Below are 26147 nucleotides of genomic sequence, written 5' to 3'. Positions count from 1 at the left end.
GGCATTTTTCACAGAAATATAACAAGAAATTTCACAGTTTGTATGGAAACACAAAAGACCCCGAATAGCCAAAGCAATCTTGAGAAAGAATAACGGAGCTGGAGGAATCAGGCTCCTGGACTTCAGACTATACTACAAAGCTACAGTAATCAAGACAGTATGGTACTGGCACAAAAACAGAAATATACATCAATGGAACAGGATAGAAAGCCCAGAGATAAACCCATGCACATATGGTCACCTTATTTTTGATAACAGAGGCAAGAATATACAATGGAGAAAAGAGAGCCTCTTCAAAAGTGGTGCTGGGAAAACTGGACAGCTACATGTAAAAGAAAGAAATTAGAACACTCCCTAACACCATACACAAAAATAAACTCAAAACGGATTAAAGACCTAAATGTAAGCCCAGACAGTAGAAAACTCTTAAAGAAAAACATAGGCAGAACACTCCATGACATAAATCAGGGCAAGATTCTTTTTGACCCACCTCCTAGAGAAATGGAAATAAAAAGAAAAATAAACATATGGGACCTAATGAAACTTAAAAGCTTTTGCACAGCAAAGGAAACCATAAACAAGACGAAAAGACACCCCTCAGAATGGGAGAAAATATTTGCAAATGAAGCAACTGACAAAGGATTAATCTCCAAAATTATAAGCAGCTCATGCAGCTCAATATCAAAAAAACAAACAACCCAATCCAAAAATGGGCAGAAGACCTATAGACATTTCTCCAAAGAAGATATACAGATTGCCAACAAACACATGAAAGAATGCTCAACATCACTAATCATTAGAGAAATGCAAATCAAAACTACAATGAGGTATCACCTCACACCAGTCAGAATGGCCATCATCAAAAAATCTAGAAACAATAAATGCTGGAGAGGGTGTGGAGAAAAGGGAACCCTCTTGCACTGTTGGTGGGAATGTAAATTGATACAGCCACTGTGGAGAACAGTATGGAGGTTCCTAAAAATAGAACTACTATCCAACCCAGCAATCCCACTACTGGGCATATACCCTGAGAAAACCATAATTCAAAAAGAGTCATGTACCACAATGTTCATTGCAGCTCTATTTACAATAGCCAGGACATGGAAGCAACCTAAGTGTCCACTGACAGATGAATGGATAAAGAAGATGTGGCACATGTACACAATGGAACATTACTGAGCCATAAAAAGAAACAAAATTGAGTTATTCCTAGTGAGGTGGATGGATCTAGAGTCTGTCATACAGAGTGAAGTAAATCAGAAAGAGAAAAACAAATACCGTATGCTAACACATATATATGGAATCTAAAAAAAAATGGTTCTGATGAACCTAGGTGCAGGACAGGAGTAAAGATGCAGACATAGAGAATGGACTTGAGGACACGGGGAGTGGGAAGGGTAAGCTGGGACGACGTGAGAGAGTGGCATGTACTTATATATACTACCAGATGTAAAATAGATAGCTAGTGGGAAGCAACCACATAGCACAGGGAGAGCAGCTTTGTGCTTTGTGACCACCTAGAGGGGTGGGATAGGGAGGGTCGGAGGGAGATGCAAGAGAGAGGGGATACGGGGATATATGTATATGTATAGCTGATGCACTCTGTTATACAGCAGAAACTAAGACACCATTGTAAAGCAGTAATACTCCAATAAAGATGTTAAAAAAAATACAAGAAAATTTTAAAAAGGAAAAAAAAAGTTTTCAATTTAGCTTTTATACAACTTTGTTTTTTCTGGAAGAGAATTCTGCATTTTATAGTACTGAGTTGGCCAAAAAGTTCATTTGGGGTTTGGGCCAATCCAATAGAATTTAATGGAATACTTGGCTTTGCTAAGATGTTCTTATTCCATAAGATAGGACAGCTCTACCGTGACTCTACAACAAAGGTACCACTTCTGCCATGAGGAGTGAAACAAAATCAAGGGACCCTAAATATCTATTTCATATAACCACCCACTCTAGCCCAAGACTATACTGTTTATCAAACAAGTTTGTGTATTTAGTTAACTGGGAATTTTTCAAAAGTTTAGGTTGGTACCTCCTGGTTGGGAAACTAACACCAGTGTTTTCCCAACCTTTTTTCAGGCTGAGAGAACTAATCAACTAGGCTGAGAGGTTAGTAAAAAATGTAATTTAGGTTTGAGAAACCATTTCACAAGATAACCTTTAATTTATTGTGTTTTTTGATAGTTTTCTTTATTGATATTATAGAGCTCAAGTGAAATTGCAATGATAGCAGACATATTTTAATAAGAAGAGTACTTATTTTTTCATCAAAAAGTACACTGATGAAAGAAAAGAACACTTAGTTATCCAATTTGAACAAATGTACTTTAAAATAAATATACACTGTACCACTGGGAATGTTATAGGTGCAACTGCAGCGCAGAACACACACATGTATACTCAGATTACCCTAATACTATGAATGTTGTATCCACTGCAAATTATTCCTAAATTATAGGATAACTACATCCCACTTCCTGATTGCTGAAGCTACATTACCCTTTCCATCTTAATTAGGAAATAGATATGGTAACTATGTGTTAATATTTGCCCTAATGAAAACAATATGAATTTTAAAGTAGGGATACAAAAGTGTCATCCTCCCTGAATAAAATATACAATAAATTATAGCTCAGTGTTTCTTCTGCACGTTGCTGAAATAATAATTCTGCTTTAAAACAAAAGTACATTTCAGTTGTAATTATCCTAGCAGAGTTCTTAAAAGATTATTGATGCTAGAATATCCATATATAAAGTTAAGTTTATCTTTTTAAAAAGATGGCCACCCACAAGGCCTTTAAATCTCATAAATTATTCATGAGACTTCGGCTGAGGAGGCTCATTCTCTCTTCCAACTGCAGTCAACAGAACAGCAAGGACGCTGTTCCTGCATTTAAGGTGCCTTCAGTAGAGGGAGGAAAACACAATCTACATGCTTGGAAAAACTGAAAAGCACCACCGTGTGGCACAGGTGAATACACCAGTTTAAAACAGAGGGAAAATTGAGAGGGTGGAGTTAGTAAAGAAAATCCAGCAAGGGGTGAGTATTGAGTTTTCAAATGGTGTGGAATTTAGCTTGGTGGGAAATTTAGTACTTCACAGGAAATTTCCTCAGAGATCTCAACTTTCTGGCCTTTTAAAAATATTTAAATGCTTTCATATTTTGAATGCTGTGTCCTAATCTTAGGAAATGCAGCATTATCTCAATTAGCAAAGCTTCCTGTAAGAGAGTCACCCTGATAATAGCAAAGCTTGTTGTAAGAAAGTCACCCTGATAATTAGAACAACTGGGGCCAGAAAGGCCAGGCCTGTTTCACTCCACATGGGCCAGTGAGAGAGGGAGGGATGGCTCTATCCCAGGGCTGAGCCTTTAGAGTTGAAGGCAGAAGGTAGAGAAGACGCCGGGGCTTGCATGGATCCTGGCAGTTTGCCTTGGGAGGGGTGCAAGGAAGTTGCTCCGACATAGCATAAAGGATCAGCAATGCATGAGGCAGGGGATCCTCAAAGTGGGACCCAAGTCTGTTCCAGGCCCATGTCAGGAATGGCATCCCTGTCTGCAGATAAGTGAGGCATCAGATGCTCCTCTTCACTAAGACGGACCAGTCCCTGCCCTATTCAAGAGCACTCTTATTTTTTACTATGATTGCCACTAGCGAGTTTTACACAAGATTGGTGACTGAGAAAACCCCCTCTACTCAGAGGTAACCCAAGCTTCACTTCTCAGGCTCTTGTGGCCGTTGGGAAAGAGAGAACAGTGCCAAGGACCGAGGCTGGAGAGGGAGTCAGGGCCTGATCAAAAGGGCCTTGGACACCAGGCTATAGAGCCTCAGCTTTACCTGTAGGCAGTGGAGAACCACAGGGGCAGGGCACCATCAGGTGTGTATTGAGGTCCCCGCCAGACATAAAATCCTTCCAGAAGGAAGACTTAGCTTAACTGCAAAGGGGTTTAACGACCAAAATGGACAAACTGAAAAACGAAAGGCACCCACTTCACGTGTCCTGAATAGAATGAGTTCCCTTCCTTTCTGCTTTGAGTGGGGCTGTGGGCTGGGTGGGCAGATGTGAAGATCCGAGGCTAACTAAGAGGGGTGTGCAGTTTGGAATGGAGCGGGGCTATCTTTTGGGTGGAGAGAGAGAAAGTGGGGAAAATGCTGTCACAAAGGCTTGATCAGGCTGGACCGCCTCGAAGGCAGCTGTGAAAGTTTCCCCAGGTGGCATTCCAGATGCTGGCCTTGACTGGGCTGCACGCTACTCTGTGACTCTAGGAACCGGCATGGGCACTGGAGACAACAGGGATTCAGGACTGGCTTATGAATGAATGAATGAGCAAACGAACGAACAGAGGTTGGCTTCTAGAACAAGGACAAGGACAGAGTGTATAGAGACCTTGCAAAGGCCAGCAATGCTAAGAGCCTGGACCTCGGTGATGGCTGCTGAGGGGATGGACAAGAGGTAGTAGCTTTAAGAGCTATTCTGATGGGACTCGGGACACTGACTGCCTGTGAGGACTGAAGGAGAAAATATAGGTCAAGAATGACTCTGAGGCTTCTGACCCAGGCAACTGGGCTTTAAGAGGAAGAGCAGGCTCTTGAGAAAGGAAAATGAATTTGGTGTAGATCATAGGAAGCACTTTATTCATTAGAGAAGCATTTTAACTCCCTTATAGCCAAGATAACCCATATTTATTACAAGAACAAATATATCAAAAAACACTTAGAAATGCAATTAAATTTGTTTATTGAAACAATATAGATAAACTGTGAGTAATACAGATTGTTTTCAGCGTAATATAGGCATCACACATTTCTCCTGGTAACAGATGATGGATAGATGGCCAGATAAAACACAATAGTAGAAGGAATCTAGAATGATAAATTTTATTACTAGATATCTCCCTAGAGATCAGCAAACCCAATCCCATTTAACAGATGAGGAAGTAAGGACCAGAGAGGCTAGCATTCTCCACTCTACATATGTTTAGGGCACTGACCACGTGCCAGGCACTTGGTGCTGGGCATATAAAAGTAAACAGAACATGGTACCCGTACTCATGGCGCTCATAGCCAGGCTAGTGAGTGAAAGCATCCAGGAAGCAGGAAGTTTAGACACAGCCTAGTAAGCATTGTCAGACTAGCATGTTCAAGCTGCAAGGTGTACCCAGTCCAGGCTTGGGAGCAGCCTCCAAAGGCCATGCATGAGCTGACCTGGGAAGGATAAGCAGAAGTCAGATAGACAAAGAGGCTGTGAAATGCTGCCCCAGGGATGCAGACGTGAGGGGAAGCATGATATGTCTAGTGAATCAAAGGAGTTCCAGTACAAGGGAATTCTTGTCCTGGATTTCAGAAACCATAGTCCCCTGACTCCCAGTTCAGTACTATTGTTAGAATGCTACCTGTCTCTACAGGTCTCTTGACAAGTATGTGATGATTCAGCACATATATCAATACTCTTGCATAGAAAAAAAAGGAAGCATATATGGCTCATGCTTACCCAGAAATAGACATTAAGATTTTCCAAACCCTCCTGTTTAAAATATATCTTTAGAGAAATCATTACTTTGTGTTACAACCTTTCATTTCCTCCCCAAATGTTTACATCCATTGGGTCATGCCATAAAGCTCTTAAGGCCGGAAGGGATTTTAAGGGATCACACTGTCAGCAGCCAAGGGAGCACAGGGTGGGGGAAAAGGAGGTGCTGGAGGCCTGCAGCAGTGGGCGCAGTCCCTACCCTGGCACAGGCAACAAGTGGGTCATTGTCTGTAGAGAGCTTAGACATTAATACCAAAACTGACCAAAGTCGTTCCGCTCTTTTTATCACCATGTGCCAGCCATCTAACAATTCCCAGTAAGGTCGATAACAACATGTTCTCCCCTGCTGACCCTCCCCTCGCCCCGTGTATGCCACCGCACTTCCCATACACCTGCACACAGAAAGCGCAGCTCCCAGACAGGCTTCGGGAACCTCTGAGGTCCCCGTGTTAGCCATCTCTTCATATATTACCACATACTCTCCATTCCATTCCTTTTTGTAAACCTAGCCGAAGTAGTCACAACCACACATACAAACAAAACAAAACAAAACAAAACACACATCGAAGTTTATCTTCCTAGAATTATGATATTTATCTCTAATGAAGAGTCTCATCTCTCAAGTCTCGAATCCGGTTCGAGCTGGGGCGGCTGGCAGCTGACGTCCGATGCTGTCCCTGCCGCGTTCACAGGCTTATCAGGAGCAGTCCTCGCTCATCCTCTCTGGCTGGGCTGTCTGGCATGTGCTTGGCGGGGTAAACACCGACGGGTCTTTAATGCCCAGCTGTATGTCGAAAAACCGTGTGGACAATAGCACACTGTAATTTTTGGTGAAGGTTTCCTGGACAGGATAACAATCCTTGACTGTATAAATGCCAATCCAGGTTTCATCTATAGGAGGAAGGCAAGTTGAGTTTTTAATGTACAAGACAGGCAGAATGTGTGTATTTTTAATTATGCAAAATATGCATAAAATAGACCATTTTAACCATTTTAAAGTACAGTTTGGTGGCACCAAGTACATTCACATTGTTATGAAAATGTCACCACCATCCATCTCCAGAAATTTCCCATATTCCCCAGTTGAAACTGTCCATTAAACACTAACTCCCCATTCCTCCCTCCCTCCAGTCCCTGGAAACCACCATTCTACTTTCTGTCTCTATGATTTTGACTATTCTAGGTACCTCATATAAGTGAAATGATACAGTATTTATCCCTTAGTGACTGGCTTCTTTCACTCAGCATAATGTCCTCAAGGTTCATCCATGTTGTACCATGTGTCAGAATTTCCTTCCTTTTTAAGCTTCAGTGATTTTCCACTGTATGTATACACCAGCTTTGTGTACCCATTTGTCTGCTGATGGACACTTGTGTTGTTTGCACCTCTGGACTTGATGAATAATGCTGCTATGAACATAGATGTACAAATATCTGTCTGAGTCCTTGCTTTCAGTTCTTTAGGGTATATGCCCTATATTGCTGGGTCATCTGGTAATTCTGTGCTTCACTTTGGAGGGAACCATCATACTGTTTTCCACAGCACAAAGGCCTGTGTTTTTGAAACAGTCTCGGGAGAGGTGTGTTGGCAGCATTGCAGAGAAGAGCTTCACATCTATGTATAAAAGCAGATGTAATAATGGCAGTAGATCTGGTCGCTGCAACTTTAGTTAGTGTTTGGGGGAAAGGAAGAGGAGGCACCCAAATCTAATGTGTGACTTAGACAAACACCTTCCATGTCACAGACCTCCAGGGCATCATGAAACGTCAGAGCCAAGGCTAAGCCCATGATAGTCAAAGTGGCAGAAAGTTACAGGGGGCCTTAGAAGGCTGAGGTGTTTGTTCAAATGCCTTGCTTAGATCCCAGCGCTACACAACTAGCAGAGTACATTTGGGGACTTCAAATGGAGTTAAACAATTTGATTAAGCTTCTAAATATCCTTAACAACTGCCTTCCTTAATGGACTTAAACATTATTTCCCATCCTGCTTCCTGAGATGCGATACTTGAATACTTTGTTGAGCCCTTACACGATCTGGCTGACTTTCTGTCCGACCACTCCTGGACGGTGATCTGCTCCTGGGGCCCCCCAATGGAGTACTGGTCCTCAAAGGTGGAGTTCTGAGGAACGTCTAGAGGGTCCCAGGGGTCTGTCAGGGTGATCTTGGAGCACTGCTTGGTGGCTTGTTCAATCTGAAACATCACTCCATCCTTATAGAGCAAAATATATTCAAATAATCTGGAAGACAGATTGAAAGAGAACAGTTCAGGACTTTATGTTACAATCACCATGTCTTTTATCAGCATAAAAGCCAAAGGCCTTTGATACAAGTTATTCTTAAAATAGAAAAAAAAATAGTTTTGCTGCTAGGCAATCATTTACTTACTTATAAACACTAGGCGCATGAACAACTTGAATATAAAATAAAGTTCAGGGGTCAAAACTGAATATTCATGAGACAGTTACCTATCATACCTATCAATTACCTATTACCTTATCAAGTACCTATTGTATGACAGACCCTGTGCTTGAGATACAAACCTGAGGAAGGTGAGGCCCTGGGTTAGCAGCTGGTTTGTGACCTTTTAGCCTCAGAGACACAGGAGAATTTGACTCTTGCCTTAGTTGTTGAGTCCTTGTAGCACTGAGTCACTGGACCACAGGGATATGCTGGATGCAGGATGCCAAGGGCCTGCTGAGGATGCACCAGACTCCTGTGCCCCACTGTGTCAACTGTCACCATAGGAATGGGCTTTGGTGAGGTGCAGCTGTGCTGGGAATGGGCTGAGACAGGCAAGGACAAAAGCTGAGGGGACCCCAAGCGGATGGCTTCGCTGAACTGAATTTGTCTGCGTGTTCTCAGCCTCGTCCCTCCTATCCAGTGCACACCCTATGTGCAGAGCAAGCCAGAAGTATTCCCAGTCTGTGCCCAAGCCCACAGACTGCCCGCCGTCACCTTGCATGCTGTGTGGTCACCAGCCCTGTGTCTTTCTTAAAGCTAAGCCATCTTGGTGTTGGGTGAAGCTCAGTGAGTTTCCATGCATTCAACTGTCGATCTAAAACTCAGGGCACTGCTATTGATGAGTGGAGTGGGGTTGCAGCCCTGATTCAAAAGTGAAATTTGCAACACCTGAGGGCAGAAGAGCCCAGAGAAGTAGCCTTTCGTGAGCAAATAATAGCCAACAGACTATCTGTGGTATGTAAGGCTCACCCGACTCTACAGCCCCCAACAAGGATTTCTGTTCTCCATCCCAAGTCAGGGTTTGAGATTTCTTCAGAAAAAATATTATAAATGATAACTGTCCATATGGTCAAAATAGTACCATTAGTAGGATTATATTTCATTTTCTATGAGCTAGCATAAAAATATAAACATAACCTCATTTTATGTATTTAGAAGTTTCTACCCTGCTTATTCTAGAAAATGTTTGAAATGACTTACAAGGGTAAAACCCAAGCACAGACCTTGAGAAGTGGGAGTGAATGGAGAAAGAAAAGGAAGCGTTCACTTTATGCGCTATTGCTCAAAAATGGAGCCAACCTCCTAGGTTATACATGCAGGGTTCACATCAAAGTACAAGCCCTTTGGAGGAGTTTGGAGTTGGACTCTCACTGCTTCCTCACTCCCGGGTAAGTCCCTGGCACATCAGAGTCTAAACATTCATGGAAGGAATATAGAAACATTAGCATCAACTATAGAGCATACTCCAGTCATAATATGGGATTCTTGGTCCATACACAGATCCTGCCCCACGATCCTTTCAGGGAGAGTGGCCGCCCATGAAGCACCTATACTGTGTGCCGTGAGGCCTGGTTATCTTCATCCTCCTCATCTCCTTGTGCTTTCCCAAGTTCAAGGTGTTTAGGCTAGAGAGTCAGTCCTAGCTTTGGCTGATACTCCAGTTGTGTGCAGTGATTGTCCCCTGAAAGCTTTGCACCCATGTGCAGGAGAGGGGGGTTTCCTTCTTGAAACTCAGCCCCAGAATCCACAGCAGCACAAAAGTGGGAGCCTGGCGGCCATGTTTGTGTACATGACCTGGCCACCCTCCTCAGAGGGGGACATCTGACCCAGGGTGGGACAATCAGATGCTCTTGCTCAGACATGTGGAATTGCCACTGAAGGTCTGCTAGTCAGTCTCTTCGTGTGGCTGGTCATGTCGTATGTAAACACAGGAGCCATGGGAGGCTAATTTCCAACAGGTGAACTGAATAAGAGTAAAGAATGAAGCACAGAGAAGCAGCCGCAAGCTGGGATGCCAACAGCTGTTCATTTCCTGGATGCATTTCCCCTCTGAGGCCTGGTGCCTACAGATCCACCTGCAGAGTTATGATAATAAGTTTCCTTTGTTCTAATAACTTTCCTTTTTCTGCTTGGAACTTTTTGTGTGACTCATAACCAGGACTTGTTTCTAATACAGTTGAGGACTCCACTGTTCCATCTAGAGCCCTGGAACAGCCGCCAGCACAGCTGTTCTGGGAGAGGCACCACACGGGCCACTGAAGAACCAAGGGCCATGGGTGCCCAGTCAGTCAACTGCCAGGGAAGCGGGCAGCAGGACAGGAACGCTGCTAACTTCACTGTTTTCCCGAGGCCAGCTCTGTCCATATACAGAAGTAAAATGAAAATTCTAGACTTGAAACAATCACTACAAAATGTTAACATTGGTTCATCCTGGGTAGTCCGAACACAGGTGTTTGTTATGATGTTCTCTGTACTTTTCTAAGTTTTCAAAATATTTAATTTGAAAAAAAGAGGGCACAGTATGATACTGAGGTTATGTTGACAGTGCCTTAAGTAAAACAGGAAATATTAATTTAATGGGAAACAAAATAGAACTGCATAAGTCATTTTTTTCAAAATCCCATGTGGATATAAATGCTAGTACTGCTCCATTGAAAGTTTTGGAAAAGAAGGTGTTCATGGCTTGTATGTTTATATGAACGTCTTCATAGTCAAGATGTAGGTTCTCCATCACAACTAGGATAAAGGGCCTGGAGCCCGATAGAGCCAGAAGGTCAAAATGTAGAGATCAGCCAGGGTTGAAATGAATCATCTGCCTGGGATGCTGTGTGGGTAATAACCCGTAGATCTGAGGCAGTGATGGACTTCAGCAGAAACTGGATCCTGGGAGGTGAGATCAAAGCCTGGCTCTGAAGCGGAGGAAGCTGTGAGGGCAGGAGTCACCCCAGGGTGCAGTCAGGCAAGGTGAGGGGCTGGAATGGGTGTGAAGGACGAGGCAGGCGGGCCAGCACTGGGTCAACAACAGCCTTCAAACTTCGCCTCCTCGCTGGCCAGACACCAAGCAAAGCATTGTTCCTGGAAGGGCCCTGCTGCTGGGTCTCAGGTTCTCCCCGCCCAGTCAAGGGGTCAGCAGGCCAAGCTTTTCATGGCAACCCAAATGCAGAGGAGGCACCCGGCGGGCCATTGGCCTCTCACCTCATGGGACAAAGGATTTTTGTGTCTTCTGACAAAATTCTCAGGCTGCGTGGACAATTTCTATTGTTTACTGAAAATCCATTTTCCTAAAAATTGAAACTAACTTAGAGAAATAACAACTCTGTGCATACGTGTCTACTGATTTTTTAATTTTAATTTTAATTATGGTAAAATACACATCACATAAAATCTACCATCTTAACCATTTTTAAGTGTACAGTTCAGGAGTGTTGAGTATGTTCACATTGTGTGCAACCAACCTCCACAACGCTTTTCACCTTGCAAAACTGCAACTCTGTACCCATTAAACAGCTCCACGTTTCTCCCTCCCCCAGCTCCTGGCTACCACCGTTCTACTTTGTCTTTATGAACTTGACTACTCTAGGTACTTCGCATAAGTGGCATCATACAGTATTTCTCTTTTTGTGACTGGGCTATTTCACTTAGCATAATGTCCTCAAGGTTCATCCATAGTGTAGCATGTATCAGAATTTCCTTTGTAAGGCTAACTAATATTCCATTGAGTGTATATATCACATTTTGCTTATTCATTCATTCAAGGATGGACACTTGGGTTGTTTCCACCTTTTGGCTATTTTAAATAGTGCTGCTATGAACATAGGTGTGCAAATATATTAATTTTTAGTGTACTATACATATTTTACAAAAATAAATAATGATTTATATATTTTCTAACCTGCATTTTAAATTCAACAATTTGTCCTTGGTAGTCTCCCAAGTATTTCCAAAAAGTACATGTCAATGGAGTCATTTTTCCCTAATTTATTATGAAAATTTTAAAAATGCAGAAGAGTTGAAGGTCTGATACAATGATCACCTTTGTAACTACCATTTAGATTCAACAGTTGTTACATTTTGCCATATTTGCTTTATCTATTTCCTAAATATCTCTTACAAACAAGGCTCTGTACTTCAGGTCCCATCACATCAGAAGACAGGTGATGTCCCATTCCGCTATTAATGATACCAACTTTGATCACCAAGCCACGTGGTTACTCTAGATGTCTCCATCATAAAGGTGTTTCCTTTTGCAATTACCAAGTAATCGGTGGGTAATATTTTGTGATGCTGAGAATATCCTGTTACCCCATAACTGTCACCTAATCATTTTAGGTAAAACAATTTCTTGAATCAATTATTTCACTGGAGGTTGGTATGATGCTACCAATGGTACAGCAAATGGTACCTATCCATCTGTCTATCTAGTATCACTCTGCACTCAGGTTTTTATTTATTCAACATACGGCAAATAATTAAAGCCATTATTCCATTTGATGTTCAAATTATCCCAAGTTCAGTCAGTGGGAACTCCTTCCACCTGCTATTTGTGACTTATAACATGATGTCATTAGTCTCTGAGTGATTCCTGGCTTTCTGTGACACAAGTGTCCCAGGCTCATCTTAGACTTTCCTTGCACCATATCTAAAATCAGTCATTCCTCTAAGGAAATCTGGAACTTACTGGGAAACAACTTAGAAACAAACATCTGGGCCCTAGATGTGCTCATTGTCATTGGGATGTCATTGTTTTAAGGACCTTTGAGTGGTCAGAACTTCTTACGTTGAAAAAAAAACAAACATGAATTCATACTGATATTTCCAAGCTAAATTTGACATTATAGGTTCTCCCCTATCATATTTGTTTTTATGTTTACATATATTTTCTCTTCAAATAAAAGTCATGCTTCCCAAAAACATTAGCAAATTTACTTATTTGCTTTATCCTACAATAGCTTTGAAATAATACTTTTAAAAGTGTTATCAAAAACAAAAAAAGTGTTATCAAAAAATACAACTGCCCGGTGAACTTTAAGATTTTATTGCAGTTCTTTTTGTCCTTAGAATACAATTCAATACTGTATTAAAAATTCACTTGGGGGCTTCCCTGGTGGCGCAGTGGTTGAGAGTCCGCCTGCTGATGCAGGGGACACCGGTTCGTGCCCCGGTCCGGGAAGATCCCACATGCCGCGGAGCGGCTGGGCCCGTGAGCCATGGCCACTGAGCCTGCGCGTCTGGAGCCTGTGATCCGCAATGGGAGAGGCCACAACAGTGAGAGGCCCGCATACCACACACACACACACAAAATTCACTTGGATTAACCCTGTTCCCTGGGTGGCTGTGTTTCCAGATTGATATATTATTAGGTTCATTTGTTTGTTCTCAATTCGGGGACTTCACACTCTTCCCCTTTGATTTAATTATATTATTTAAACATGTAAAGTTTTTCATCTTTCAGAACTCAGAACAATATAAAAAAACACATTCAGAGAAGTCTCACTCAAAATTAAAAAAAGAAAATTAAAAAAACTTGTTTAGGAATTCCCTGGTTGTCCAATGGTTAGGGCTCTGTGCTTCCACTGCAGGGGGCACAGGTTCGATCCCTGCTTGGGGAGCTAAGATCCCACATGCCATGTGGTGCAGCCAAAACATAAAAAAAAATTTTTTTTAAAGAGAAGTCTGACTCCCATCCCAATCCCTGCCCCATCCCTCATTCTCCCAATGGATAGCACCTTTCATTGGCTTCCATGTTATTTTCCTTCAGTTCTTTTGACAAAAAATAAGCAAACACATGTGTGCACTCTTATTTCTCTCTCTTCTTTCCAGAAAGGGTAGAATTCTGTGTACACTTTTCTCCACCTTGCTTTTTCCTGTCGCTATTAATACATAGAGGTCGTCATTATTCTTTTCTATGGCCATATAATAGTTTATTGTGTGTAAGTACCATTGGTTATTTAGTCAGTCTCCTGCTAATGAACATTGGCTTGTTTCCATTCTTATTATGTTGCCCAAAACAAAACACTGAATAACCTTGTGCTATTTTGGAGGTACATATTTAGGATAAATTACTGATATGAAACTACTAGGGCATTTTGTTAATATTATCAGATTTCTTTTCAAAGAGTTGTGCAGTTTTGCACTCCTATCAGTAATATATGAGAGCACCTGTTTCCTTTATAGTCTTGCCAACAGATCATGTTGTCAAACTTGGATTTGTGCCCATCTGATAAGTAAGAAATGTTATCTGTCAGGATTTTTTTATTAAGAACTTTTTCCTTTTTTGGTAAGCATAATGAACATACAATGGACTGCATAAATCTAAAGTGTAGAGCTTGAGAAATTTTACAAAGTGAAGAATTAGGAAGCCCCCACCCAGATCCAGTTATGGCACACCAGAAGCCTTCCCCAGCCCCTCCCAAGCACTTCCCTTCCACAATGGATAGTGCAGGTTTATTTGTCTGTTTTTTTTTTTTTTACATCTTTCTTGGAGTATAATTGCTTTACAATGGTGTGTTAGTTTCTGCTTAATAACAAAGTGAATCAGCTATACGTATACATATATCCCCATAAATCCTCCCTCTTGCGTCTCCCTCCCACCCTCCCTATCCCAACCTTCTAGGTGGTCACAAAGCACCAAGCTGATCTCCCTGTGCTATGCGGGTGCTTCCCACTAGCTATCTATTTTACATTTGATAGTGTATATAAGTACATGCCACTCTCACGCCATCCCAGCTTACCCTTCCCACTCCCCATGTCCTCAAGTCCATTCTCTACGTCTGCATCTTTATTCCTGTCCTGCCCCTAGGTTCATCAGAACCATTTTTTTTTAGATTCCATGTATATGTGTTAGCATACGGTATTTGTTTTCCTCTTTCTGACTTACTTCACTCTGTATGACAGACTCTAGATCCATCCACCTCATTACGAATAACTCAATTTCATTCCTTTTTATGGCTGAGTAATATTCTATTTTTTATATGTGCCACTTCTTATTTATCCATTCATCTGTCAATGGACACTTAGGTTGCTTCCATGTCCTGGCTATTGTAAATAGAGCTGCAATGAATATTGTGGTACATGACTCTTTTTGAATTATGGTTTTCTCAGGGTATATGACCAGTAGTGGGATTGCTGGGTCGGATGGTAGTTCTATTTTTAGTTTTTTCAGGACCCTCCATACTGTTCTCCATAGTGGCTGTATCAATTTACATTCCCACCAACAGTGCAAGGGGGTTCCCTTTTCTCCACACCCTCTCCAGCATTTATTGTTTGTAGAATTTTTAATGACAGCCATTCTGACTGGTGTGAGGTGATACCTCACTGTAGTTTTGATTTGCATTTCTCTAATGATTAGTAATGTTGAGCATCCTTTCATGTCTTTGTTGGCAATCTGTGTATCTTCTTTGGAGAAATGTCTATTAAGGTCTTCTGTCCATTTTTGGATTGGGTTGTTTGTTTATTTGATATTGAGCTGCATGAGCTGCTTGTAAATTTTGGAGATTACGCCTTTGTCAGTTGCTTCATTTGCAAATATTTTCTCCCATTCTAAGGGTTATGTTTTCATCTTGTTTATGGTTTCCTTTGCTGTGCAAAAGCTTTTAAGTTTCATTAGGTCCCATGTGTTTATTTTTGTTTTTATTTCCATTTCTCTACGAGGTGGGTCAAAAAAGATCTTGCTGTGATTTATGTCAAAGAGTGTTCTGCCTATATTTTCCTCTAAGAGTTTTCTAGTGTCTGGCCTTACATTTAGGTCTTTATTCCATTTTGAGTTTATTTTTGTGTAAGGTGTTAGGGAGTGTTCTAATTTCTTTCTTTTACATGTAGCTGTCCAGTGTTCCCAGCACCACTTTTGCAGAGGCTCTCTTTTCTCCATTGTATATACTTGACTCCTTTATCAAAAATAAGGTGACCATATGTGTCCGGGTTTATCTCTGGGCTTTCTATCCTGTTCCATTGATGTATATTTCTGTTTTTGTGCCAGCACCATACTGTATTGATTACTGTAGCTTTGTAGTATAGTCTGAAGTCCAGGAGCCTGATTCCTCCAGCTCCAATTTTCTTTCTCAAGATTGCTTTGGCTATTCGGGGTCTTTTGTGTTTGCATACAAACTGTGAAATTTCTTGTTATAGTTCTGTGAAAAATGCCATTGGTAGTTGACAGGGATTGCACTGAATCTGTAGGTTGCTTTGGGTAGTATAATCATTTTCACAATATTGATTCTTCCAATCCAAGAACATGGTATATCTCTCCATCTCTTTGTGTCATCTTTAATTTCTTTCATCAGTGTTTCATGGTTTTCTGCAAACAGGTCTTTTGTCTCCTTAGTAGGTTTATTCCTAGGTATTTTATTCTTTTTTGTTGCAGTGGTAAATAGGAGTGTTTCCTTAATTTCTCTTTCAGATTTTTCATCATTAGTATATAGGAATGCAAGAGACTTCTGTGCATTAAGTTTGTATCCTGCTACTTTACCAAATTCATTGATTAGCTCTAGTAGTTCTCTGGTAGCATCTTTAGGATTCTCTATGTATAGTATCATGTCATGTGCAAAGAGTGACAGCTTTGCTTCTTCTTTTCCGATTTGGATTCCTTTTATTTCCTTTTCTTCTCTGATTCTTCTCTGTGGCTAAAACTTCCAAAACTATGTTGAATAATACTGGTGAGAGTGGACAACCTGTCTTGTTCCTGATCTTAGAGGAAATGGTTTCAGTTTTTCACCATTGAGAATGATGTTGCCTGTGGGCTTGTCATATATGGCCTTTATTATGTTGAGGTATGTTCCCTCTATGCCTACTTTCTGGAGGGTTTTTATCATAAATGGTGTTGAATTTTGTCAAAAGCTTTTTCTGCATCTTTTGAGATTATCATATGGTTTTTCTCTAGTTTGTTAATATGGTTTATCACATTGATTGATTTGTGTATATTGAAGAATCCTTGCACTCCTGGGATAAACCCCACTTGATCATGGTGTATGATCCTTTTAATGTGTTGTTGGATTCTGTTTGCTAGTATTTTGTGGAGGATTTTTGCATCTATGTTCATCAGTAATATTGGCCTGTAGTTTTCTATCTTTGTGACATTGTTGTCTGGTTTTACCAGGGTGATGGTGGCCTCATAGAATGAGTTTGGGAGTGTTCCCCCCTCTGCTATATTTTGGAAGAGTTTGAGAAGAATAGGTGTTATCTCCTCTCTAAATGTTTGATAGAATTCGCCTGTGAAGTCATCTGGTCCTGAGCTTTTGTTTGTTGGAAGATTTTTAATCACAGCCTCAATTTCAGTGCTTGTAATTGGTCTGCTTATATTTTCTATATGTTCCTTGTTCCGTCTCAGAAGGTTGTGCTTTTCTAAGAAATTGTGCATTTCTTCCAGGTTGTCCATTTTATTGGCATAGAGTTACTTGTAGTAATCTCTCATGATCCTTTGTATTTCTGCAGTGTCAGTTGTTACTTCTCGTTTTTCATTTCCAACTCTATTGATTTCAGTCTTCTCCCTTTTATTCTTTTTTTTCTTTATAACAAATTTAATCAGTTATACATATACATATGTTCCCATATCCCCTCCCTCTTGCGTCTCCCTCCCACCCTCCCTATTCTACCCCTCCAGGCGGTCACAAAGCACCGAGCTGATCTCCCTGTGCTATGCGGCTGCTTCCCACTAGCTATCTACCTTACGTTTGGTAGTGTATATATGTCCATGCCACTCTTTCACTTTGTCACCGCTTACCCTTCCCCCTCCCCATATCCTCAAGTCCATTCTCTAGTAGGTCTGTGTCTTTATTCCTGTCTTACCCCTATGTTCTTCATGACATTTTTTTTCTTAAATTCCATATATATGTGTCAGCATACAGTATTTGTCTTTCTCTTTCTGACTTACTTCACTCTGTATGACAGGCTCTAGGTCCATCCACCTCATTACAAATAGCTCAATTTCATTTCTTTTTATGGCTGAGTAATATTCCATTGTATATATGTGCCACATCTTCTTTACCCATTCATCTGATGATGGACACTTAGGTTGTTTCCATCTCCGGGCTATTGTAAATAGGGCTGCTATGAACATTTTGGTACATGTCTCTTTTTGAATTATGGTTTTCTCAGGGTATATGCCCAGTAGTGGGATTGCTGGGTCATATGGTAGTTCTATTTGTAGTTTTTAAGGAACCTCCATACCGTTCTCCATAGTGGCTGTACCAATTCACATTCCCACCAGCAGTGCAAGAGTGTTCCCTTTTCTCCACACCCTCTCCGGCAGTTATTGTTTCTAGATTTTTTGATGATGGCCATTCTGACTGGTGTGAGATGATATCTCATTGTAGTTTTGATTTGCATTTCTCTAATGAGTAAAGATGTTGAGCATCCTTTCATGTGTTTGTTGGCAGTCTGTATATCTTCTGTGGAGAAATGTCTATTTAGGTCTTCTGCCCATTTTTGGATTGGGTTGTTTTTTTTGTTGTTGTTATTGAGCTGCATGAGCTGCTTATAAATTTTGGAGATTAATCCTTTGTCAGTTGCTTCATTTGCAAATATTTTCTCCCATTCTGAGGGTTGTCTTTTGGTCTTGTTTATGGTTTCCTTTGCTGTGCAAAAGCCTTTAAGTTTCATTAGGTCCCATGTGTTTATTTTTGTCTTTATTTCCATTTCTCTAGGAGGTGGGTCAAAAAGGATCTTGCTGTGATTTATGTCATAGAGTGTTCTGCCTACGTTTTCCTCTAAGAGTTTGATAGTGTCTGGCCTTACATTTAGGTCTTTAATCCATTTTGAGCTTATTTTTGTGTATGGTGTTAGGGAGTGATCTAATTTCATACGTTTACATGTCCCTATCCAGTTTTCCCAGCACCACTTATTGAAGAGACTGTCCTTACTCCACTCTACATTCCTGCCTCCTTTGTCAAAGATAAGGTGACCATATGTCCGTGGGTTTATCTCTGGGCTTTCTATCCTGTTCCATTGATCTTTCTGTTTGTGTGCCAGTACCATACTGTCTTGATTACTGTAGCTTTGTAGTATAGTCTGAAGTCAGGGAGCCTGATTCCTCCAGCTCCGTTTTTCGTTCTCAAGATTGCTTTGGCTATTCGGGGTCTTTTGTGTTTCCATACAAATTGTGAAATTTTTTGTTCTAGTTCTGTGAAAAATGCCAGTGGTAGTTTGATAGGGATTGCACTGAATCTGTAGATTGCTTTGGGTAGTAGAGTCATTTTCACAATGTTGATTCTTCCAATCCAAGAACATGGTACATCTCTCCATCTATTTGTATCATCTTTAATTTCTTTCATCAGTGTCTTATAGTTTTCTGCATACAGGTCTTTTGTCTCCTTAGGTAGGTTTATTCCTAGATATTTTATTCTTTTTGTTGCAATGGTAAATGGGAGTGTTTCCTTGATTTCACTTTCAGATTTTTCATCATTAGTATATAGGAATGCCAGAGATTTCTGTGCATTAATTTTGTATCCTGCAACTTTACCAAATTCATTGATTAGCTCTAGTAGTTTTCTGGTAGCATCTTTAGGATTCTCTATGTATAGTATCATGTCATCTGCAAACAGTGACAGCTTTACTTCTTCTTTTCCCATTTGGATTCCTTTTATTTCCTTTTCTTCTCTGATTGCTGTGGCTAAAACTTCCAAAACTATGTTGAATAAGAGTGATGAGAGTGGGCAACCTTGTCTTGTTCCTGATCTTAGTGGAAATGGTTTCAGTTTTTCACCATTGAGGACAATGCTGGCTGTGGGTTTGTCATATATGGCCTTTATTATCTTGAGGAAAGTTCCCTCTATGCCTACTTTCTGCAGGGTTTTTATCATAAATGGGTGTTGAATTTTGTCGAAAGCTTTCTCTGCATCTATTGAGATGATCATATGGTTTTTCTCCTTCAATTTGTTAATATGGTGTATCACGTTGATTGATTTGCGTATATTGAAGAATCCTTGCATTCCTGGAATAAACCCCACTTGATCATGGTATATGATCCTTTTAATGTGCTGTTGGATTCTGTTTGCTAGTATTTTGTTGAGGATTTTTGCATCTATGTTCATCAGTGATATTGGCCTGTAGTTTTCTTTCTTTGTGACATCCTTGTCTCGTTTTGGTATCAAGGTGATGGTGGCCTCGTAGAATGAGTTTGGGAGTGTTCCTCCCTCTGCTATATTTTGGAAGAGTTTGAGAAGGATAGGTGTTAGCTCTTCTCTAAATGATTGATAGAATTCCCCTGTGAAGCCATCTGGTCCTGGGCTTTTGTTTGTTGGAAGATTTTTTATCACAGTTTCAATTTCAGTGCTTGTGATTGGTCTGTTCATATTTTCTATTTCTTCCTGATTCAGTCTTGGCAGGTTGTGCATTTCTAAGAATTTGTCCATTTCTTCCAGGTTGTCCATTTTATTGGCATAGAGTTGCTTGTAGTAATCTCTCATGATCTTTTGTATTTCCGCAGTGTCAGTTGTTACTTCTCCTTTTTCATTTCTGATTCTATTGATTTGAGTCTTCTCCCTTTTTTTCTTGATGAGTCTGGCTAATGGTTTATCAATTTTGTCTTCTCAAAGAACCAGCTTTTAGTTTTATTGATCTTTGCTATCGTTTCCTTCATTTCTTTTTCATTTATTTCTGATCTGATTTTTATGATTTCTTTCCTTCTGCTAACTTTGGGATGTTTTTGTTCTTCTTTCTCTAATTGCTTTAGGTGCAAGGTTAGGTTGTTTATTCGAGATGTTTCCTGTTTCTTAAGGTGGAATTGTATTGCTATAAACTTCCCTCTTAGAACTGCTTTTGCTTCATCCCATAGGTTTTGGGTCGTCGTGTCTCCATTGTCATTTGTTTCTAGGTATTTTTTAATTTCCTCTTTGATTTCTTCAGTGATCACTTTGTTATTAAGTAGTGTATTGTTTAGCCTCCATGTGTTTGTATTTTTTACAGCTCTTTTCCTGTAATTGATATCTAGTCTCATAGCATTGTGGTCGGAAAAGATACTTGATACAATTTCAATTTTCTTAAATTTACCAAGGCTTGATTTGTGACCCAAGATATGATCTATCCTGGAGAATGTTCTATGAGCACTTGAGAAAAATGTGTATTCTGTTGTTTTTGGATGGAATGTCCTATAAATATCAATTAAGTCCATCTTGTTTAATGTATCATTTAAAGCTTGTGTTTCCTTATTTATTTTCATTTTGGATGATCTGTCCATTGGTGAAAGTGGGGTGTTAAAGTCCCCTACTATGATTGTGTTACTGTCGATTTCTCCTTTTATGGCTGTTAGTATTTGCCTTATGTATTGAGGTGCTCCTATGTTGGGTGCATAAATATTTACAATTGTTATATCTTCTTCTTGGATTGATCCCTTGATCATTATGTAGTGTCCTTCTTTGTCTCTTCTAGTAGTCTTTATTTTAAAGTCCATTTTGTCTGATATGAGAATTGCTACTCCAGATTTCTTTTGGTTTCCATTTGCATGGAATATCTTTTTCCATCCCCTTACTTTCAGTCTGTATGTGTCTCTAGGTCTGAAGTGGGTCTCTTGTAGACAACATATATATGGGTCTTGTTTTTGTATCCATTCAGCCAATCTGTGTCTTTTGGTGGGAGCATTTAGTCCATTTACATTTAAGGTAATCATCGATATGTATGTTCCTATTCCCATTTTCTTAATTGTTTTGGGTTCGTTATTGTAGGTCTTTTCCTTCTGTTGTGTTTCTTGCCTAGAGAAGTTCCTTTAGCATTTGTTGTAAAGCTGGTTTGGTGGTGCTGAACTCTCTCAGCTTTTGCTTGTCTGTAAACGTTTTAATTTCTCCATCAAATCTGAATGAGATCCTTGCTGGGTAGAGTAATCTTGGTTGCAGGTTTTTCTCTTTCATCACTTTAATTATGTCCTGCCACTCCCTTCTGGCTTGTAGAGTTTCTGCTCAGAGATCAGCTGTTATCCTGATGGGGATTCCCTTGTGTGTTATTTGTTGTTTTTGCCTTGCTGCTTTTAATATGATTTCTTTGTGTTTAATTTTTGACAGTTTGATTAATATGTGTCTTGGCGTATTTCTCCTGGATTTATTCTGTATGGGACTCTCTGTGCCTCCTGGACTTGATTAACTATTTCCTTTCCCATATTAGGGAAGTTTTCAACTATAATCTCTTCAAATATTTTCTCAGTCCCTTTCTTTTTCTCTTCTTCTTCTGGAACCCCTATAATTCGAATGTTGGTGCATTTAATGTTGTCCCAGAGGTCTCTGAGACTGTCCTCTGTTCTTTTCATTCTTTTTTCTTTATTTTGCTCTGCAGCAGTTATTTCCACTATTTTATCTTCCACCTCACTTATCCGTTCTTCTGCCTCAGTTATTCTGCTATTGATCCCATCTAGAGTATTTTTTATTTCATTTATTGTGTTTTTAATCGATGCTTGATTCATCTTTAGTTCTTCTAGGTCCTTGTTAACTGTTTCTTGCATTTTGTCTATTCTATTTCCAAGATTTTGGATCTTGGAAATAGAATCTTGGATTATCTTTACCATCATTATTCTGAATTCTTTTTCAGGTAGACTGCCTATTACCTCTTCATTTGTTAGGTCTGGTGGGTTTTTATCTTGCTCCTTCTCCTGCTGTGTATTTTTCTGTCTTCTCATTTTGCTTATGTTACTGTGTTTGGGGTCTCCTTTTTGCAGGCTGCAGGTTCGTAGTTCCCGTTGTTTTTGGTGTCTGTCCCCAGTGGCTAAGGTTGGTTTAGTGGGTTGTGTAGGCTTCCTGGTGGAGGGGACTAGTGCCTGTGTTCTGGTGGATGAGGCTGGATCTTGTCTTTCTGGTGGGCAGGTCCACGTCTGGTGGTGTGTTTTGGGGTGTCTGCGGACTTTTTATGATTTTAGGCCACCTCTCTGCTAATGGGTGGCATTGTGTTCCTGTCTTGCTAGTTGTTTGGCATAGGGTGTCCAGCACTGTAGCTTGCTGGTCGTTGAGTGAAGCTGGGTGCTGGTGTTGAGGTGGAGATCTCTGGAAGACTTTCGCCGTTTGATATTATGTGGAGCTGGGAGGTCTCTTGTGGACCAGTGTCCTGAAGTTGGCTCTCCCACCTCAGAGGCACAGCACTGACTCCTGGCTCCTCAATTTGGGATGATTTGTTGTGTATTCATGTATTCCACAGATGCAGGGTACATCAAGTTGAGTGTGGAGCTTTAATCCGCTGCTTCTGAGGCTGCTGGGAGAGGTTTCCCTTTCTCTTCTTTGTTCTCACAGCTCCTGGGTCTCAGCTTTGGATTTGGCCCCACCTCTGCGTGTAGGTCGCCGGAGGGCGTCTGTTCTTTGCTCAGACAGGACAGGGTTAAAGGAGCAGCCTCTTCGGCTCACTCAGGCCGGGCGGGAGGGAGGGGCACGGAGTGTGGGGCGAGCCTGCAGCGGCAGAGGTCGGCGTGACGTTGCACCAGCCCGAGGCGCGCCGTGCGTTCTCCCAGGGAAGCCGCCCCTGGATCCCGGGACCCCGGCAGTGGCAGGCTGCACAGGCTCCCGGAAGGGCAGTGTGGACAGTGACCTGCGCTCGCACACAGGCTTCTTTGCAGCGGCAGCAGCAGCCCCAGTGTCCCACGCCCATCACTGGGCTCCGCTCTTTCAGCCGCGACCCGCGCCCATCTGTGGACCTCCTTTAAGCAGCGCTCTTAATCCCCTCTCCTCGCGCACCAGGAAACCAAGAGGGAAGAAAAAGTTTCTTGCCTCTTCGGCAGCTCCAGAGTTTTCCCGGACTCCCTCCCGGCTAGCTGTGGCACATTAGCCCCCTTCAGGCTGAGTTCTCGCCGCCAGCCCCAGTCCTCTCCCTGCGCTCTGACCGAAGCCCGAGCCTCAGCTTCCAGCGCCGCCCGCCCCGGCGGGCGAGTATACAAGCCTCTCGGGCTGGTGAGTGCTGCTAGGCACCGATCCTCTGTGCGGGAATCTCTCCGCTTTGCCCTACCCAGGTATGTGGGGAGTTTCTTGCCTTTTGGGAGGTCTGGGGTCTTCTGCCAGCGTTCAGTAGGTGTTCTGTAGGAGTTGTTCCACGTGTAGCTGTATTTCTGTTGTATCGTGGGGAGGAAGGTGACCTCCGCGTCTTACTCTTCCGCCATCTTACCCGGAAGTGCCCTTTTATTCTTGATGAGTCTGGCTAATGGCTTATCAATTTTGTTTATCTTCTCAAAGAAAATGCTGTTAGTTTTATTGATCTTTGCTATTGTTTACTTCATTTCTTTTTCATTTATTTCTGATCTGATTTTTATGATTTCTTTCCTTCTGCTAACTTTGGGTTTTTTTTGTTTTCTTTCTCTAATTGCTTTAGGTGTAAGGTTAGGTTGTTTATTTGAGATAGTTCTTGTTTCTTGAGGTAGGATTATATTGCTCTAAACTTCCCTCTTAGAACTGCTTTTGCTTCATCCCGTAGATTTTGGGTTGTCGTGTTTTCATTGTCATTTTTTTCTAGGTATTTTTTTATTTCCTCTTTGATTTCTTCAGTGATCTCTTGGTTATTAAGTAGTGTATTGTTTAGCCTCCATGTGTTTATATTTTTTACATATTTTTTCCTGTAATTGATATCTAGTCTCATAGCGTTGTGGTTGGAAAAGATACTTGATACGATTTCACTTTTCTTAAATTTACCAAGGCTTGATTTGTGACCCAAGATATGATCTATCCTGGAGAACGTCTGAGGAGCACTTGAGAAGAAAGTGTATTCTGTTGTTCTTGGATGGAATGTCCTATAAATATCAGTTAAGTCCGTCTTGTTTAATGTATCATTTAAGGCTTGTGTTTCTTTATTTATTTTCATTTTGGCTGATCTGTCCATTGGTGAAAGTGGGGTGTTAAATTCCCCTACTATGATTGTGTTACTGTCGATTTCGCCTTTTATGGCTGTTAGCTTTGCCTTATGTATTGAGGTGCTCCTATGTTGGGTGCATAAATATTTACAACTGTTATATCTTCTTCTTGGATTGATCCCTTGATCATTATGTAGTGTCCTTCTTTGTCTCTTGTAATAGTATTTACTTTAAAGTCTATTTTGTCTGATATGAGAATTGCTACTCCAGATTTCTTTTGATTTCCATTTGCATTGAATATCTTTTCCATCCCCTCAGTTTCAGTCTGTATGTGTCCCTAGGTCTGAAGTGGGTCTCTTGTAGACAGTATATATACGGGTCTTGTTTTTGTATCCATTCAGCCAGACTATGTCTTTTGGTTGGAGCATTTAATCCATTTACGTTTAAGTTAATTATCGATATGTATGTTCCTATTACCATTTTCTTAATTGTTTTGGGTTTGTTATTGTAAGTCTTCTTCTCTTGTGTTTTCCGCCTAGAGAAGTTCCTTTAGCATTTGTTGTAAAACTGGTTTGGTGTGCTGAATTCTCTTAACTTTTGCTTGTCTGTAAAGGTTTTAACTTCTCCATCGAATTTGTATGAGATCCTTGCTGGGTAGAGTAATCTTGGTTGTAGGTTTTTCCCTTTCATCACTTTAAATATGTCTTGTCACTCCCTTCTGGCTTGCGGGGCTTCTGCTGAAAGATCAGCTGTTAACCTTACGGGGATTCCCTTGTATGTTATTTGTTGTTTTTCCCTTGCTGCTTTTAATATTTTTTCTTTGTACTTAATTTTTGATAGTTTGATTAATATGTGTCTTGGCATGTTTTTCCTTGGATTTATCCTGTATGGGACTCTCTGTGCTTCCTGGATTGACTGACTATTTCCTTTCCCATATTAGGGAAGATTTCAACTATAATCTCTTCAAATATGTTCTCAGTCCCTTTCTTTTTCTCTTCTTCTTCTGGGATCCCTATAATTCGAATCTTGGTGAGTTTAATGTTGTCCCGGCGTCTCTAAGACTGTCCTTAATTCTTTTCATTCATTTTTTTCTTTATTCTGCTCTGCAGTAGTTATTTCCACTATTTTATCTTCCAGGTCACTTATCCGTTCTTCTGCCTCAGTTATTCTGCTATTGATTCCTTCTAAAGATTTTTTAATTTCATTTATTGTGTTGTTCCTCACTGTTTGTTTGCTTTTTAGTTCTTCTAGGTCCTTGTTAAATGTTTCTTGTATGTTCTCCATTCTACTTCCAAGATTTTGGATCATCTTTACTATCATTACTCTGAATTCTTTTTCAGGTAGACTGCCTATTTCCTCTTCATTTGTTTGGTCTGGTGGGTTTTTACCTTGCTGCTTCATCTGCTGCATATTTCTCTGTTTTCTCATTTTGCTTAACTTACTGTGTTTGAGTTCTCCTTTTCACAGGCTGCAGGTTCATAGTTCCCTTTTTTTTTTGTTTTTGTTGTCTGCCCCCAGTGGCTACTGGTGATGCAGTGGGTTGTGTAGGCTTCCTGGTGGAGGGTACTAGTGCCTGTGTTCTGGTGGACAAGGCTGGATCTTGTCTTTCTGGTGGGCAGGACCACATC

At 40.9% G+C, this 26147-nt stretch overlaps 1 protein-coding gene and 1 long non-coding RNA gene across 2 annotated transcripts in view; one reads left to right on the top strand and one right to left on the bottom strand.

The window, feature by feature from the left end:
- LOC132496044 (uncharacterized) overlaps positions 1-26147 on the top strand; it is a 213644-nt gene that overhangs the window by 175888 nt on the left and 11609 nt on the right. The gene's annotated exons all lie outside the window — the stretch shown is intronic.
- Positions 4730-26147, bottom strand: part of EPDR1 (ependymin related 1) — a 41198-nt gene continuing 19780 nt past the window's right edge. The window contains exons 2-3 of the mRNA XM_060108202.1: positions 7569-7777; positions 4730-6429 (exon numbers count right to left, since the gene is read on the bottom strand). Of these exons, the coding sequence (XP_059964185.1) occupies positions 6236-6429; positions 7569-7777 (403 nt within the window). The 3' untranslated portion in view covers positions 4730-6235. The remainder of the gene's footprint in view (positions 6430-7568; positions 7778-26147) is intronic.

This window comes from Mesoplodon densirostris, chromosome 9 (assembly GCF_025265405.1).
Source record: "Mesoplodon densirostris isolate mMesDen1 chromosome 9, mMesDen1 primary haplotype, whole genome shotgun sequence".
In the NCBI taxonomy this organism is placed as follows: Eukaryota; Metazoa; Chordata; class Mammalia; order Artiodactyla; family Ziphiidae; genus Mesoplodon; species Mesoplodon densirostris.
This window is presented reverse-complemented; position numbering and strand designations above follow the sequence as displayed.